Raw genomic sequence first — 17997 nt, 5'->3', positions numbered from 1 at the left:
ACTATGCAGAGCCTCACTAGATGGTCTCCAGGACTATGCAGAGCCTCACTAGATGGTCTCCAGGACTAAGCAGAGCCTCACTAGATGGTCTCCAGGACTATGCATAGCCTCACTAGATGGTCACCAGGACTATGCATAGCCTCACTAGATGGTCTCCAGGACTATGCATAGCCTCACTAGATGGTCTCCAGGACTATGCAGAGCCTCACTAGATGGTCTCCAGGACTATGCAGAGCCTCACTAGATGGTCTCCAGGACTATGCAGAGCCTCACTAGATGGTCTCCAGGACTATGCAGAGCCTCACTAGATGGTCTCCAGGACTATGCAGAGCCTCACTAGATGGTCTCCAGGACTATGCAGAGCCTCACTAGATGGTCTCCAGGACTATGCAGAGCCTCACTAGATGGTCTCCAGGACTATGCAGAGCCTCACTAGATGGTCTCAAAAGCAAACACAAGCAGCAGAAAGGAAAGGAAGCCAAAGTATGTAGTCTTGAAGCCTGGGTGGGGTCACTCAGTAGGATGCTTGCCAGAAGCACAGTTGGCTCCTAAGCAGTCATGTCAAAAAGCCAGGCTTGGTGGCATGCATGCGACTGTGGTCCCAGCAGGGAAGAGGCATAGACAGGCAGGTTCTGGGGTTTCCTGCCTATTCAGTCCAGGACCCCAGCCCTGAAGTAGCACTGTCCTCGTTCTGCTAGGCTTTCCCACCTCGGTTAACTTCATCTAGAAGAATCCCTCACAAAGCTAGAGCTGTGAGGCCAAAGCCGCATCCACAATCTGCATCCCTGAGCATCTCTCAAACCAGAGCCGCGTCCCACACGTCTGCATCCCTGAGCATCTCTCAAACCAGAAAAGGTTTTAAGTTTTAGAACTGGGTAGGCTAAGGCTGTTCAGGGTTTCCTTGAATGTTTGTCTTTTGATAGGATTTGGGTTGCAGATAATTCAAGGTTGTGTTCTAGGCAAGAAGATGGATGAATTATGTTATCCACAGTGTTGTCCATGGCTTGAAGGGTTTGGCCTCTGCATACTCAGCAGTGTAGTGAGGCGCTCAGCCTCACTCAGATGAATGCACACCTTTACCTAATACTTTGATGATGTGGGAAGCAGAAGGATGGGTGGAAGGATAATAACTCACAGAGACACTCACTTTGTTTCCAGGACTGATTGAACTTTTCAAACATCCAAGACCAAGAGGAATCAGTTTGTTCCCAGGTGACACCCTCAAGGAAAACCAAAACCAAAACAACAGCAAAAACCCAAACCGTCTAGCCACAAACAAAGCACATGGAAGGAGGCCTCTGCCTTACACAGCTTCCTGTGTTCAGACGTTAGAATCCTGGTATTTAATACAAGTTCATGATCTAAAGCATTTTCCCTGTCTTGCATCCCCACTCCCCCCAAGTTGACATACCTGTGCAAACCCTTTGCTGGTGGGGCCAGGACCTGACCTTGCATCCTGTGAACAGTCTCCCAAATTTCTGGAAAGCTCCCAGAGCCAGACACCCTTACTGGCCTTCTATCTCAGACAAAGCAAATGCTGCCCTCTGCTGAGGGGCGACCAGGAGGCTCTGTTATGTAAGTGGCCATGTGCTACTCTGCAGGGGCTGACTTGTCATTTGGGCAGAGGCATGGTGTTGCCAATTCCTTCACCAATCTCCTATAGATGTCTGGCTAAACGCATTCCATTTAAAAATGAACAGGGGAAAAATGGAAACATTCCAGCGTTGGCCGTACTGTTTGTCATCTACTACAGTCTCTATAATCAAATACCATCATCCTCTGTGTGAGACATTCATAAGAATGGTTAGCCAGCTGATAAAAGGTTTTTCTGAGTGAAAAAAGGAAGGGATTGTTATAGGGTCATTTTAATAAATGAGTTTATGAAATAACTCTAATATTTTTTTTGCAGCATCTAATATCAGTTCACATTTTTTTTGCAGTTACTAATATCCAGATTCACATTTTTCAGAGAACTAGTTGGCTTGCGTGGCTAGCTAGTCCTTTATCGTTTTAGAGAGGTAACTCGATGTGTCTAACCGCTGAGGATTGTGTTAAATTGCCTTTAGACTATGGCCCTGAGGAGACTAAGCTAAGATGCTGCCTGTGATTCCCCATTCTGCCCAGTCCATCAATAAAAACTGAGACATAGTGGCCCTAGCCAGTGTGGCCTGGGGTGAGGCTTGGAGGTGGAACCTGTGTTTAGAGCATACCAGGCCCTAGATTTATTCCTGTAACCTCATCCCACACTCTCAACCCCCCACGTGCCAGGGCTAATTACAGAAGCAATCACATACATAGATGGTATGTCTCTGGCAAAACAAACAAACAAACAAACAAACAAAAAAAACCCCAACAACTCAAGACTTGTTATTTATGTTCCTGATGCGGAGGACACATAAAACCCTGAGTGGAGTACACTGGTCAACTCATTTAACTTATTCCCATTTTTTCTGGAACCTGGTTGGCCTGAAGAACAAGGGGGCCATGAGGAAGAGAATCTAGTAGTCCAACGTCTTCGGGTGGCTTCTTAAAACAAATGAAAAGGAACATCTTAACTGTTGTCTTAGTCAGGGTCTCTATTCCTGCACAACACCATGACCAAGAAGCAAGTTGGGGAGGAAAGGGTTTATTCGGCTTACTTCCACATTGCTGTTTATTACCAACAGTAAGGATGTTCCTTACTGGCTTGCTTCTCCTGGCTTGCTCAGCCTGCTCTCTTATAGAGCCCAAGACCTCCAGCCCAGGGATGGCACCACCCACAAGGGGCCCTACCCCTTTGATCACTAATTAAGAAAATGCCCCACAGCTGGATCTCATGGAGGCACTTCCCCAACTGAAGCTCCCTTCTGTGATAACTCCAGCTTGTGTCAAGTTGACACACAGAACTAGCCAGTACAACTGTAAACTTAAGAACTGGCTGGACTGTGTAGAGAGGCCGCTCACTGCCCAGTAGGGGGCGCCACCAGGCCATGCTTAGCAGCGTCTGAGAAAGCCCTTACTCGCCAGTCTTCCAGCAGAAGAGGTGGCTGTGTTTATCATAGACTCCACGCTGCCTCCTCACTGTGCCTCACACCATAGCTGAAAACTCTGGGTAGTTTATAAACTACCCAGGCAGAGCATTCTCTCTGTGGATGCGTTTGAGTGCCCGAATGACTGTCTCTGAGCCACTTTAAGTCATCCGCCATTTTCAATCTGCACTATAGATGAACCCAGCTCCTTATGTTTCCACAAATCTTGGATGTGTATGAAGCACCTGGCTATCCCATCCTGCTCAGCCGACTGTTTAAGGAACTGTGGTCAGATGATCTCGATCGATCGCAGGTTCTACCTATAACCCACCCCATGGAGCTGCTGCTGTGGGCTTTATGTGTTTTCCTGGGTTGCACTGGTGTTTATATTCAGTGATTCTTATTAGTAATTATGAGCCTACTGATAATGGTTTCCTAGTTCGTCATATTCCTTTTTAAACGATTATTTTATTTATGTGGATCTGTGTGAGGGTGTGCTGTATGTGTGTGTGTTTTCCCATGGAGGCCAGAAGGGGGCATCAGATCCTCTGGAGCTGGAGTTAACACTGCCTCATGTGAGCACTAGTGACTGAACTCAGGTCCCTGGGAAGAGCCGCAAGTGCTCTTGGCTGAGTCATCTCTCCAGCCCCTTCTTCCTGCTCTTCCAATGCCACTTCTAACTGCACTGCATCTTCTTCTTCCCCGCACCCCACCCCCCACCCCACTGGCTGTGTAAGCCAGCTGCTTCCCACCTATCACCGAACTTCCTACTCTCTTCTCCTTGGCTAGGCCGAAAGTCTCCCAGGACCCGACTAAGCATGCTTGTCACGTGGGAGCTCTTGGATGAGCTGCCTGGTGTGACACAGGCTATGAGGGGGTTTTCAGTCCCAGAATCTCCAGAAGTTATGCTCCTGCAGAAATTGGAGAGTTCTTTATTACACCAGGCTCGTTCAGGGTCGCGAGGTTTATGTTTCCACAGGCTTACTGTTAGAACGTCGCTCCCAGGAATCCTGCATTAAGCACTGATAGGGGCTAGATCTGGCAGACTTAGAATTTACCTTCCAACCTTGAAATGACCTTCACAAAGCATGCCCAAGAAGATTCTCACCTTAGGAGAGAATCTGTAGGAGATGGTGCAGCGTCCTAGCATAGTAAAGTATTCCCTCGCTGGTCTTAGAGTCTCGTGTTCCTGAGATGTCTCCCATCTGACTCTTGGGGGAAATACTTTACTCATAGATTTCAGTGCTCTGTTTTCTAATTACAGATTTGGAATTTGATAGCTAAATGTTGTTGAATAGCATCAACTCATGTGGTCTTTTGGTTTGTTTTGAGAAGGCCACATTTACTCAAACTCCCATCAAACATTCATTCCTAGGGTAGTTTATGAGCTGAGGTGTGGCCATTCCCCTTGTAAACAAAGCACGATGCCATACATACTTGGTCAATGAGATGCTCTCCAGTACTGCTGCAAGAGATTTCTAAAAAGGCTAAATGGATGAAGAGTGACTCGTAGGATGGCATAATCTAGACAGAGCCTGACATGATAATCATCCTACTTGAGCAGAATAAGCTTTATAGTAAGGCCAGGAGAAAGAACCTCAGCTCGCAGCTCCAGTGCGGATGGGGAAGTGGACAGCTGCTTACGGTAGGGCAGTGGGCAGCGCTGGGGGCGGAGCATGAGAAAAGCCCCACTCCTGGCACCAGGGTCAAACCCAAAGCAGACAGCTGTGCTATTCCTCACACCGGAGAAAGATGCCAGCAAGCGAGCTCTTTATTCCTCAAAGTTTGCCAGAGAAACTGCTACGTGTGATGCAGCTGTACACTCCCGGTAATTAAGGAAAACAAACGCTCTTTGCAAACTCATTATAGATTTAAAGTTCCTTAAGTTTCCATCAGGTTTCCACAGAAACAAAGAGTTTGAGACAATAGTGGGGAATGCACAAACCATCGAATAAGTGGATTTTAATTGTTCCTGTCTCGAAAATTATCCAGATAACCAGCCGCATCAAAGACTATTAAACTTTTTAATTGTTCAGGTAGAAAGACGGAGAATGTCATCATTATCTATCAGAAGAACCCGCTGTAGATAATGCTACTTGAATAACATACTCAAGGATACTACTAAGTGAAGTGCCATTTAGTACTCAGAAGTAATCATGGGCTTTAATTATTCATAGGGCACATTGCATGAATTCACAATATCAGTTATGGTTGCAGAAAGTATCCTGTGCTGCAGCTTACTTACACAGGAGGATGAGCCACTGCGTCATGAAGACCCAGGTATCTGCAGCGGCCGGGACATCCCGTGTGTGCCCGTTAGTTTTATGTTACTGTGGTCAGGTCGCTGTGCTTTCAGAGTCCGTATAGAATTTTATATTATTCTGCACCCAAGTTGTAATTGACTTAGAAGTCTCTTGTTTATGTATTATTTTTAGACAGGCTCTCACCTAACCCAGGCTGGCCTCAAGCCTACGATATATGATTTTGAACACCTGATCCCTTTGCCTATACTGCCCAATTGCTGAGATTATTGACCTGTGCCATCATGCACAGCTGGAAAGCCTTGTGTTTGTGACTTACATAAGAGGCAAGCCTTTTTTTCTTTCCATTAGGGACTGAAGGAGGTAAGAGAGCAGTGAGTGTCTGTCCTGGCCGCCCAGTCTTGTACAGTGATATATTAAAGGTAGCAATGGCAAACCTGAAGACATTTATAACCTTTCAAGTTTTTCAGTGCAGTCACATACTCCTTGATGTCAGTATGGGCTCTGAGAAATGCTTCCGTAAGCACTTTTGTCACGCGAACACCGTAGAATGTGCTCACAAAAACATAAGCTCAATGGAGAATCTATTGTTCCTGAGCTACCAACCTGCACAGTGGATCACTGCACTGAATCATACCAAAGACGCTTGAAACATGGGAGTAAGTGTTTGTGTGTAAGTGTAGAAAGGGTACACAAAGCTACTAAGATACAGGACAGTGTCAGCTCCTTTATAATTCCATGGACCCCTGCTGTATATAGCCCACCGTTGACCAAAAGCATCGCCATGTGGTGTGTGATTGGATTTGTATTTGTGCTGCATATTTTATACATTGACTTTACTTTAGTACTGGGGAGTCTGCAGAGGACTGGGTAGCTGAATCTGAGATGGCGTAGCAAGTAGACACCACAGGTGGAGGCGCTCCTGTGAACCCGGAAGCCGGGTCTAATCCCTGGAACCAAGTAAAGGTGGAAGGACAGGACCGACTCCACAGCTGCCTTCTGACTTCCACATGGCTCCTCAGATACATTGTGCACGTGCATGTGAGCATGCATGTACACACATACACACACACACACACACACACACAACACATACGCAGTGTTGAAATTATAAATAGGAATTAGTAAAGATATTTAGCACTGCTTAGCATCATTCTGTTTTATTCCCTTTTGTTATAATGCATTTTACTTCTTTTGTAAAATATAGAATTTTTTTTTAAAATGAAGCTCTCAACACAATTCTTAGTGTATTTGCAGTTAGCAGTTGGTCCCTTTCCTACTTAAATCGTTTGGGTGAAACACACATCTTAATACAATTGTAAACTTACATTACACTTCTTCCACTCAATGTTTCTCATAGGTGTAAATGTTTCCATACCATAAAATATTTTTTATTTTAACAACACCATTGTTGTTGGCAATGTCTTATCTGCATGTCTCCTTATTTGCTCACTTTCCCCATAGGATGTAAGGTCGAGTTTGGCTACACCGATCCAAGTGTCCCTATGCACACAGCCCCAAGTGTCCCTGTGTGCACACAGCCCCAAGTGTCCCTGCGTGCACGGCCCCGAGTGTCCCTATGTGCACACAGAGTCTTTTGTTGGATCTCAATTACTTTGTCCTGCTGTTTTCTAGAAGTAGCTGGGTCAAGTTTATACCCTGTAAAGGGCTCTTCGTTTTCTGGAACAAGTGAATGAACCTGGTCCTCAGCTGGGGGCGTGGTCAATGCTTGCCTACAGGGGCAGCTCTTTATTTCCTTTGCAACACCAGTATATGAGACATGGGCTGTCGATGTCCTTTCATCCTTCTTCAGCGATTTTGGATCTTCTTCACTTGTCTCGTAGCTCTTACACTTCATGTAGATTTCCCGTTCTGTGAATTGTCAATTCAAACCCCACATTCATATTTCTGTAGGAGTGCTCTTAAGATGCTGATCTCCCCTAACGCCCTCTTCACGTCAGTCTATTCTTTCCTCGAGACTCTCCGCTTTCAGTCTGTCACTCCCAAGTCTTCCTGCACCCTCTCAGGATGCTACATAATTTTCTAACTTTTTTACTTGACTCCTGTGTGTAGTAATTCATAAGCTTTATTTCTGGAAATACACTGTATACTATGGCATAAAATTTGAAGTCAATACAGGAATCAGTGGCATCAAGTAGATCACTGAATATATAATTACATATTTTTACCCGTAATGTAAAACTAAAAAAATCTAGGCCATATTTTTCTACATGTGCTGAACTTGTTATCGATAATGAGAACATAGAATTCTGTATTAGCTCTCTCTAGTGAGAATGGTTCCTTTAGCTATTGCTGCATAATAAATCATCCCCAAACTCAGTGGATTAAAACAATAAGCATTTATTCCTGCCCTCTAGTGTCCTGGTCAGCTGGGACGTTCTTTTGATCTCTGTTGGACTAGCTTTGGCATCTGCAGTTTTGCTGATCTGAGTTGGACTCTTGTCTGTTGGGGACCTGCCAGCTTTATGCTGGCCCAGGCAATTAGCCTTTCTGTGTGCTCTGCAGCAGTCGACCTAGGTATGCACAAAGCTTAGGTGTTGAGACCTAAGCTTAGAACTTGAAACTGCCGTATGCCTCTTTCTAATAGCCCTGGATAATCACAAGCATGCAGGAACACCTGGAGCCATTTCCAGGCTTTGGCCACCCCACATGGGCATCCTTCATGTCTCCAAAAACATGTCAGATGTCTTAGCTTGTAATTTTCTAGAATGTTTTTTAAATTAATACATTGAATGGTTCCAAACATTTTAAACACTGAATGCCAGAAAGCCAGGGGTTGCGTGGCAGCATTATCTATATATATAGTTTCCTATAGTCTCCATGATGCCTGGCATACATCAAAAGTGATACCATTTGTGTGGCTTACAGCACTATCAGCAATATGTGGTTCAGTGAGAACATCTGATTCTGTATGTTATATACAATGAGAAACAATTATCTGGCATCTAGGCATGGTGATGCATACCTTTAACCCCAGTACCCAGGGGGCAGTAACAGATGGATCTCTGTGAGTTTGAGGCCAGCCTGATTGACTGAGCAAAGTCTTAAGTCGCCAGAGCTACATAATGAAATCTGGTGTGTGTGTGTGTGTGTGTGTGTGTGTGTGTGTGTCTGTGTGTCTGTGTGTCTGTGTGTCTGTGTGTATGTGTTTGGAGACCAATGAGTTCAAAAGAACTGGCCTCCTCCCCTGACAGGCTGACATGTTATCAGTATATCTCTCTACTGATTCATTTCATAAATATTAAGCACTTCCTACATCCTATGTACCCTGTAAGGGCGAACATAGTGTAGGCCTGGGCTCCGCCCTTGGCCATGCATTGAGGACAAGGTACAGAAGCTGTTTGTCACCTACATATGACTTCATGGGCAGAGGCCGTGTGGAGCGTGGTAGGAAGAGCTGGAGGGAGCAGTGTCCTTTCCTGGAGGACAGACTGGGTCAGTACAGCTGTTCACTCACCGAGGCTACCTGACCTCATGACCTCATGACCTCATGACCTCATGACCTCATGACCTCATGAAAGGATTACTGAATTGTTACTGGGCCATAGCTGTGCACTGAATGTGGCAGGCAAGGAGTGTCCCATGTGTCCTCTTCCATGAATCTGTAAGTGGCCAGCATTTCCTGAGCATTTACTCGATAGTCAAGAGTCCTCAGGACCAGCCTGCTAGATAGCATCTCCTTCACTGGTTCACTAGTGAAGGAACCAAGCTTCAGAGCAATCTGCTCAAGGCCACCTGACTGCAAGGAACGGGGCCGGCTTCTCCAACCCCTCAATTGCCTTGCCAGATGAAACATAACACTTTTAATTAATAAGCACTTAAGTAGCTCACCAGATTCAGTCCTGAGTTTTCCTTTGAGTGTTGTAGACATTTAAACAACAAAGCCACTGTGTAAAATATTTACTAATTAAAAACCCTCTTTGTTTCCTTTCTTGTTTGTTTGTTTTGTTTTGTTTTTGAGACAGGGTCTCTTTCTGTAGCCCTGGCTATCCTGGAACTTACTTTGTAGACCAGGCAGTCCTTGAACTTATAGTCACCTCTCTCTGCCTCCCAGTACTGGAATTTTAAAGGCATGCGCCATCATTCATGGCCTGTTTTCATTCTTTAATGTTTTTTGAGATGAATCTCAAGTGTCTGAGGCTGACCTCAAGCTCACTTTGGAGCCCCAGCTGACCTTGGCCTGATCCTCTTCCTCCTCTTCCCAAGTGACGAAACCCAGGGATCACCACACCGGCTTTACACAACACTGGGGTGGCTCTCAGGGCTTTTCTGCATGTGAGGCACTCACTACACCAAACGAACCCCGCCCCAGCTCACAAAGTTCCCGCTTTATATTTTAAATCCATTTTGTTGGTGCTTACCTCCTTTGGAAAAGTTTTCACTAATTAGTACATTTCATTCTTCTTTCTGGTGTTTGTCAAGAAGGAAGTCATCTTGTTCTCTATCTCTGGCCTAATATGGGATTTTTAACGTGGTAAAATGAAATGGAACACAGACTTTACTACTGTAGCCATGGGGTCCGGCAGGAACGTAGGGCAAGCCCACTGTGTCACAGCCGTCAGCACCGTCCTCTTGAACATTTCTGTCATCCCAGGCTGCACACGCTGAAGGCAACTTCACGTTTCCTCAGCAACTGTTGTTTCTACAGAAGAGAGAGCCTAGAATATGCTTTATTTTCTTTATGCGAGTGAGCACAGAAATGTTTGCCTGATACGAGGGAGGGGATATCTGCTCCAGCAGCATATGTAGCAGAGGATGGCCTAGTCGGTCATCAACGGGAGGAGAGGCCCTTGGTCCTGGGAAGGTTCTGTGCCCCAGTGCAGGGGAATGCCAGGGCCAGGAAGTGGGAGAGGATGGGTTGGTGAGCAGGCTTTCCCCCCACCCCCAGAGGGGAAACTGGGAAAAGAGAGATCATTTGAAATGTAAATAAAGAAAATTTCGGAAAGCAAAAAGCAGTGGGCAGAGCTGGCACAGTTAGCCCTCCTCAGCAGGAGGGGCCTTGGGAGAGTATCAGGGTTAGACCAGAAGCTCCCTCACCGAAGCCTGGAACTATCCCACCGCTACAGAGAGTGCTGTGGCTTCAGCCAGGGTCAGGCACAAGGTCTGGGAATGGAGACGTGGGGTGGGGGAAGGCAAGGGTCGTGTACATGCCTGCATCCTTACCTGGCCTTCAAAAACTGCCTCATAGGGTCTAGTCACCCTAAAGTCACCATCTAAATCCCTCTGTGACAAGCTTTCCAACGACGACCACAGCTCCCTTCTCTCTGTTTTACTTACAGCCGCTTGGAGCAAGTGACTATTTGGAATTATCAAAGAATTTTGATACGGTAATCATACGAAACATTCCACAGTTCTCACTGGCAAAGAGGACGCAAGCTCGAAGATTCATCACTCTCATTGATAACTTCTATGACTTCAAGGTAAGGGCAGGTGCCGCCCACAAAACGCAGTCTAGCCTAGTGGTTAGGGAGCAGAGCCTGGCACCAGGCTGTCTGTCCTGGAGACTGGCTCGGCCTCTGAGGTCGGGCTGCCGTCTGTAGAAGTGAAGGGTAATAATGATACTTGCATGACTTTGTGAGGAAGACGTGTGGCAGATGACAATCCAGGTGAGCCCCTCTGCATAGTGCACCCCTATGGAGATGCCCACAGTAAAAACAGTTTAACCCACTCAAGAGCTCCCTCCCCAGTCTCTGCTCAGAATTAAGCAGTAATTCTAAAACTGAGGGGATTTTTGTAGGAAAGGAGGGATGAACAGAAAGAAGCTGGGAGAGTTTAATGCTTCATTTACTCATCCGTTCAGTGGCCTCTGAGATCCCGAGCAAGATGCTAGGCTGAAAGACAGTGGTGACTGAGATGCAGTGGTCTCCATCCAGGGGCCCGGGGCCCGAGCAACATGGATGTCCTGTCTGTGGAGATCGAGCTCCATTCCTCGTGTGAGAGACCGAGCTCCTCACTTCTTTAAAGTAGAAGCTTTACCTGGCAGTGTGTACCCCAACATTTAGTCTAACTGAAGCACGTACTCAGAGATTTTATTCTCTTTTAAAGCATGGCCACAATTATCTTATTTCAGAAACTGAGGGCGTTATTGAAGCGGACATTATTCTAGTATGTATTCATGAAGATTTGTGAAATGAGACATATCCATTTAAGTAATGGAAAAAGTACCAATTGTAATTGAAGGATTTATTAAAAATAAAATGGGAATGCAGGCCTGAAAGTCAACATGTTGTTTTAAAAGATCGATTATTTACTTGAATGGTGATTTTTGAAAGACTCACAACAAATCTGGATTCTATAAACATCAGGAGGGATATGATTTGGAGCTGGGTGTGGTGTACATGCCTACAATTCTGGTGTGTGGGAGGAAGAGGCAGGAATATAATGGGTTGGGGAATAGCCTGAGCTACATGGTATACATGCCTATAATTCTGGTGTGTGGGAGGAAGAGGGGGGAATATAATGGGTTTGGGGCTAGCCTGAGCTACATATATCTGAAAGAATAAAATGACATGAAGAACAAGTATGATAAACCAATGGACATAAAATATATAAAAGACACAAACTGTTTTCAAGCTGTGCTCATGTCTGCCCACTCTCCTAATACTGAGATAATGAGAGGAAGTTGATGTAATTCTCTTTGAAGAGTGCCCTGCAGGACACTTATAGAAAACAAGGTCTGGAGAGAGAGCTGCATGGCTCAGAATGAGCATGGCTCTTCCAGTGAACCCAAACCCACGGTGGGCACTTACAACTGCCTCTAACGCCAGCTCCAGGGATCCCACATCCCCTTCTGAGCTCTATATGGGCACCCACGCACACACTGACACACAGACATACATGATCGAAAATAAATATTAAACAGAGAAAAGTGTCCAGGCAGATCTTTGTAGAACTGTCATGACCCCAGTGTGCTACTGTCACTAGTCCTGTATTGGGAGGTTTCAACATGAGCTTTGGAGGGGCCTGGGACATCCAAACAAGAGACATAAAGGAAGACCACCAGAGTAGGACCTGGGGCCTGGACTGAGACTGCCACAGGCCTGGGGTTTCCTTGAGCCCCTTCTCCCGCCCCCGCCCCACCCCTAACCCTACCCCGGCTGTCTGCTTCACAGTGTGGTCTAAGCTGTGTGGAAATGTGTCAGTAAGTGCTATGTGGTTTTCAAACATCACGTAAGTATGAACGAGTAGGAAAAAGCACAGACATTGTAAAAGCAAAAACCCGAGCTCTATATGTAACGACAGACAGGTTTTATCTTGTAAGCAGAGTCCCACTGTCCTCTCTTCCCGGTCCAGGTGCGCATAATCTGCTGTGCTTCGGCTCCTATCTCAAGCTTGTTTGTGCATCAGCCTCAGGCCAGTGAGTCGGACCAAAGCAGAATACTGATGGACGATTTGGGGCTGAGCCAGGTAGGTGATACAAACTTCATTGTGCTTTATTATAAAATAGCTCAGTGGTTCAGAGTTTGATGCATGCCACAGTTTTGCAGAAGTAATGCAATGTCTAGTTAACCATCGAGCGATGCTGTCCAGCCAGCTTGTCTCAATTTCAGCACATTGAGAGAGTCTCGTCCTAGAGCCCCTATTGATTATGTAAGCCCCCACTTCGTCTTCACATAGCAGAAACAGAGTCCCATAGGGAGCCAAGCAAATCCCAGCTTAAAAAAAGGCAGTCACACCTTAGTCCCAGACTGTTTATTAAGGAAACACTTATGGAGAGAGCACCTCTGGGTGCCAGGCTTAGGGATATTCTGTAGGAAATGGACTGATATGGTCTGGGTTTTTTCTGGAGTTTGAACTGTGGATTCATTCCAGGCAAATCAGAAGGATTCCCTTCTTCTGTGAAGGGATTAGGGCGTATATTGATCAGCTATGAAACCACTGACCTATTAGTCAAAGTTAAACTGCCAACACTGGGATGGGAGAGATGGCTCAGTGATTCAGAGCATTGACTGCTTTTCCAGAAGACCTGGGTTCGATTCCCAGCCCCGACATGGCAGCCAACAAGTTCTAGGGGATCTGATCCACTTTTTGGACTTCCATGCTGCATGGCTCATAGACACCCACGCAGACAAGACATCCACGCATATAAAATAAAAGATAATTAAACCTCAAAAAAATTAACTGCCCCCATTTGACCTCAAGAATGGGGACAGCATTCTTCCAGGCCCGACAGTAAATTCTTGTCCACTTGAATGGACATTATTCATCCTCGGGTAAACTTTGAAAACAGGACTGCTTTGTGTGACTCTTCAGGCCGCTTAGCAAAAAATCACAACGTATATGGTGTGCCCACCACAGAAGCTGTCCCTCACAGTCCGAGTGTGAGGACAAGTTATTCTGTCAAACGCCTCACGTGGCAGAAGGAGGAGAGGAAGGGTCACCCTGGGTCTTCTTTTATGTAGACACCATTGCTGTTCTTGAGGTTCCTACTCTCAAGACCTAATCAACAGAGCCCCAAGGCTCAGTCACATGAGGGCTAAGGTGTCTTCTTTTTATTATTATTACTATTATATATAAGCATACTGTAGCTGTCTTCAGACACACCAGAAGAGGGCATCAGATGTCATTGCAGATGGTTGTGAGCCACCATGTGGTTGGGATTTGAACTCAGGACCTCTGGAAGAGCAGTCAGTGCTCTTAAGTGCCGAGCCATCTCTCCAGCGAGGGCTAAGGTTTCAACATGGACATTTTGGAAGACACAAACATAGCGGTATAGGATTAACTGCTTAAACCCTCTGTGTGGGAGCCACAGCAGTGTTGCCTCTCAAAGTGCCATGCCTATTACGCAGTCATGGCCCATGTTGATTTCAAGGACTGTACCGGAGGGGCTAGTCGGTCAAACTAGTTTCTTAGCAGAGGCTCTTAGCATGTTTGCAAGAGTCAGAGTTGAGACATGGGCCCAAGTGAGCTCAGGCCATCGTGGAGAACATCAGGGAATGTGTCCTCAGAGTCCTAGAGTCACAGGGTCCCAGCGGGGAAGATGAGTTTAGGAGCATAGACATTTTCTCTGAAAGAATTTAAGAGCAAACCCTCAAGGAGAGAAGGGAAAATCCAAAGCCATCCTCATGACCACACGCCATGTTGATATTCTCAGCCCTAAGGGTGCTGCCCGGCCTCACAGCCGACCAAAGCAGCTCTGTACTCTTTACAAAGTTGGATTTCAGGCAGGCTCTCCAGGTCTCTCACAGGACCTCCAGTCTCTTAGCCTAGAAAGGGCTCCTTAGAGGCTGTCTTCAGGAGCTTCTGAGATTATTAGAACTACCGGGCTTTTTTTTTCTCTCTTATTTTTTTTGTGGGGTGTGGGGGAGGGAGTAAAACAGAGTGTTGTTTTGAACTCTCAATCTTCCTGTCTTAACTTATGGAGTTCGGGATTAGAGGGCAAATCACCATGCCTGGCAAATTAATCATTTTTGCTATTGGCTGCTTTTGGAGATAGATTTCTTTCTAGCATGTTCCTTAAGAGTTTGCAGTGAACCTCCATTCTGAGCAAAACCTTCTGTACTTGGCTTTGATCTGGTATTTTTCCTTTTTTTCTTCCTGGTTTTATTGATTGTCTATTGGTTTAGATCGGTTGACACTTTACTCTCATCTGAGAAGATTGTCTATGGAAAAATATATTATCTAAATCGATAAGGCCGAAGGTTTCTTTAAAACAGGATTTATTTCTGCAAGTCTTCCTTCAGAGTAGCAGTTCTCACAGGGATGGCTTCTGTCTGTCTGTCTGTCTGTTCACAGGACTCCGCGGGGCTCTCCATGTTTACAGGGGAGGAGGAAATCTTCGCCTTTCAGCGCACCATTTCCCGGCTCACAGAGATGCAGACGGAGCAGTACTGGATTGAAGGGGACAGAAGCAAGAAGTAACTGTCACTTTCACAAGATTTAAAAAAAAAAAAAGGTGACTGGTTAAGGCTGCGAGACAGTGAGACATCACTGCAAGATGTCACTGCGAAATGCGATGGGATCATTTCCTTATCGTCAATGCACTTTGCCCTCTGGACGGCTGCGTCTGAGGCAAGCGGAGGGGCACACTGACAAAGTCTCTCCTTTATAGATTCACATTTATTTGGAGTTATTTCTGCATCATAAAGTGGAATCATCACTCTTTTTTTTTTTTAAGATTTATTTTATTTATTTATGTGTATGAGTACACTGTAGCTGTACAGATGGCCATGAGCCATCATGTGTGTGGCTACTGGGAATTGAACATGGCCCGCTCGCTCTGGCATCATTCACTGTAGCTGTCTTCAGACACACCAAAAGAGAGTGTCAGATCTCATTACAGGTGATTGTGAGCCACCATGTGGTTGCTGGGATCCGAACTCAGGACCTTCGGAAGAACAGTCAGTGTTCTTATCCACTGAGCCATCTTGCCAGCTCAGAATCATCACTCTTAAAGATTACAGCAAAACCTGATGTGTTGGCACTGACCGAATCATGAGTGTACAAACAGGCAGAGAATGCAAGACGCCTGTGCACCTTCAAGCTTCAGCTGCACCCTAGTCACACCTTAGAAATACATTCACTCTAAGAAGCAGGCAGAATCCTACTCTTTGGGTTAAAACAAAGAAAGCTTTCTGAATATATACTGAAGGAAAAAGCATTTTACATTGGCCTCGTATTTCTGTTTCTTGTTTGGTTATGAATGGCAATAACTTTCGGGCCTTGAGGTTTCCCCAGCTAGAAAGAACATGTGTCTAATCCCGTAGATCTAGGTTGGCAGGCAGTACCTGATCCCATGACGACGTGGGTTGTAAAACCACACAAGGTAAGGAGCAAGTGGAAAATTCCAGCTAATAGGCAGGTCTCCCCTCTGACAGACAGTCAAGGTGGGGCAGGTACCAGGATCGGGACAGGTTGAGTGCTGGAGGAGGCAGAGCCAGAGCCACACCCACAGCGGCGTGGACCACCCGCCATCACCCGAGCTCCCACTGTTCACCAGCATCTGCTTACACTGCAGAGTCCACTCCCAGTCCTTGTTCCTGAGTTGCAGAGTTGGGCCTTGTAGAAAACTGGAAAGGACACTTGACAAATCTTCTGTAAACAAAAGCCGATTTCTCCTTCGTTGAGCTTGTCTGACGCATTTAAGTAAAACACATCTTTGCTGAGTTTTATCAGCAAAGGAAATTGGGTTGCAGTTATTTTAAAGGGCTGGAGAGATGGCTTGGTAGTTAGGATGCTTGCTGATCTCGCACAGGACCAAAGTTCAATTCCTAGCACCCATGATGGGTGGCTCAAAACAACCTGCGACTCAACTCCAAGGGACCTGATACCCTCTTCCAGCCTTCAGGGGCACCACATGCACGTGCCCCTGCACCTATACAGACAAACATACACATACATAAACTTTTGAAAAAATCTTGTTTTTAAAAGAAAATGAGAATCTTAAATTCTGGGCCAGTGAGGAAGCTCAGCAGACAAAAGAACCTGCTACACAGCTATGGCAGTGGGAGTTCAGTCCCTGGAGCCCACAGCGGAAGCGGACACAGCCAGTTTCTCAGTGTCATCCTGACTGCCACACCATGCCTGTCCTCACCATGCATGTACACACGCACACACATATAATAAAAAAATAATAATAAATTAAAGACCTTAATTCCTCTTCAGAAAAGAAAAACTATGACCTCCCCCCAATGATATGAAAATCACCCATTTGGGAGAGTTGTCAATCATATGCCTCCTGTCGATGTAAATACATTCTGTGAGCCTGTTTGTCATTTAGTGATTTGTCCACATCATTCTATTTTGGATATTAACTCTTTTATGTCAAGCAGATGAGTGGAGTAGGCAAGCATTGGAAAAGTCTGAATTAGGGCTTCTGAAAGTTAAATGTAGTGTAACTGTATGCATGTTTATACAGATGGATAGATGGATGGATGGGTGGATGCATGGGCAGATGGGTGGGTGGGTGGATGGATGGATGGGTGAGTGAGTGGGTGGATGGATAGGTGGAGGGATCGTTGGATAGATGGAAGGATGAATGGATTGGTAGGTGGATGGATAGATGGATGGATGGATGGATGGATGGATGGATGGGCAGATGGGTGGCTGGGTAGGTCAATAGATGGATGGGTTGGGTAGGTGGATAGGTCAATAGATGGGTGGGTGGATGGGCAGATGGATTTTTGTTGTGCTGGCTACTAAACTCAGGGCCCTCCCCTATGCTAGACAAGTGCTCCATCACTGAACCTATATCACTACCTGAAAGATACTTTAATGAAGTGAGACACTGCATTCCAAAGAGAATAAATGAAGGGAGAAGAGATGTTTTCAAGCTGGAGAGATGCTCAGTGGGGTGTGTACTGCTCTTGCAGAGCACCTGAGTTTGGTTCTTAGCACCCACAATATGTAACTCTTCTCTCTGCTAGCCTCCAAGGGCACCTGAACACATGTATACACACACACACACACACACACACACACACACACACACACACACACACTGTTTTAAAACCTTCTGAAGAACATAACTCACTATGTCTCAAGTTAATACTAGCTAGTTCAATTATCTTGATTTAAAAAGTAGACCTATGAAGAGAATTATAAATCAGGAAACTAAGGCTTAGGAGAGTGAAGTCACCTGGCCAGAGGTTCACATCTCACAACTATGAATTCATGTCATTTTACTGTTTATAAGCAGAACCCTGGGGCTGGAGAGATGGCTCAGCAGTTAAGAGCACTGACTGTTCTTCCCAAGGTCCTGAGTTCAA

At 45.7% G+C, this 17997-nt stretch overlaps 1 protein-coding gene across 5 annotated transcripts in view; it reads left to right on the top strand.

Moving 5' to 3' along the window:
• Afg1l (AFG1 like ATPase) overlaps positions 1–15391 on the top strand; it is a 178786-nt gene extending 163395 nt beyond the window's left edge. For all 5 annotated transcript variants that reach the window (XM_031346891.1, XM_031346890.1, XM_031346888.1 and 2 more), the window contains 3 exons: positions 10570–10710; positions 12584–12697; positions 15026–15391. In XM_031346891.1, coding sequence (XP_031202751.1) covers positions 10570–10710; positions 12584–12697; positions 15026–15151 — 381 coding nt within the window. In that variant the 3' untranslated portion in view covers positions 15152–15391. The remainder of the gene's footprint in view (positions 1–10569; positions 10711–12583; positions 12698–15025) is intronic.
• The last annotated feature ends 2606 nt before the right edge of the window (positions 15392–17997 follow it).

Source organism: Mastomys coucha, unplaced genomic scaffold (genome assembly GCF_008632895.1).
Source record: "Mastomys coucha isolate ucsf_1 unplaced genomic scaffold, UCSF_Mcou_1 pScaffold3, whole genome shotgun sequence".
NCBI lineage: Eukaryota > Metazoa > Chordata > Mammalia > Rodentia > Muridae > Mastomys > Mastomys coucha.
The sequence above is the reverse complement of the archived record's forward strand: the minus strand, read 5'-3'. Positions and strand labels throughout refer to the sequence as shown.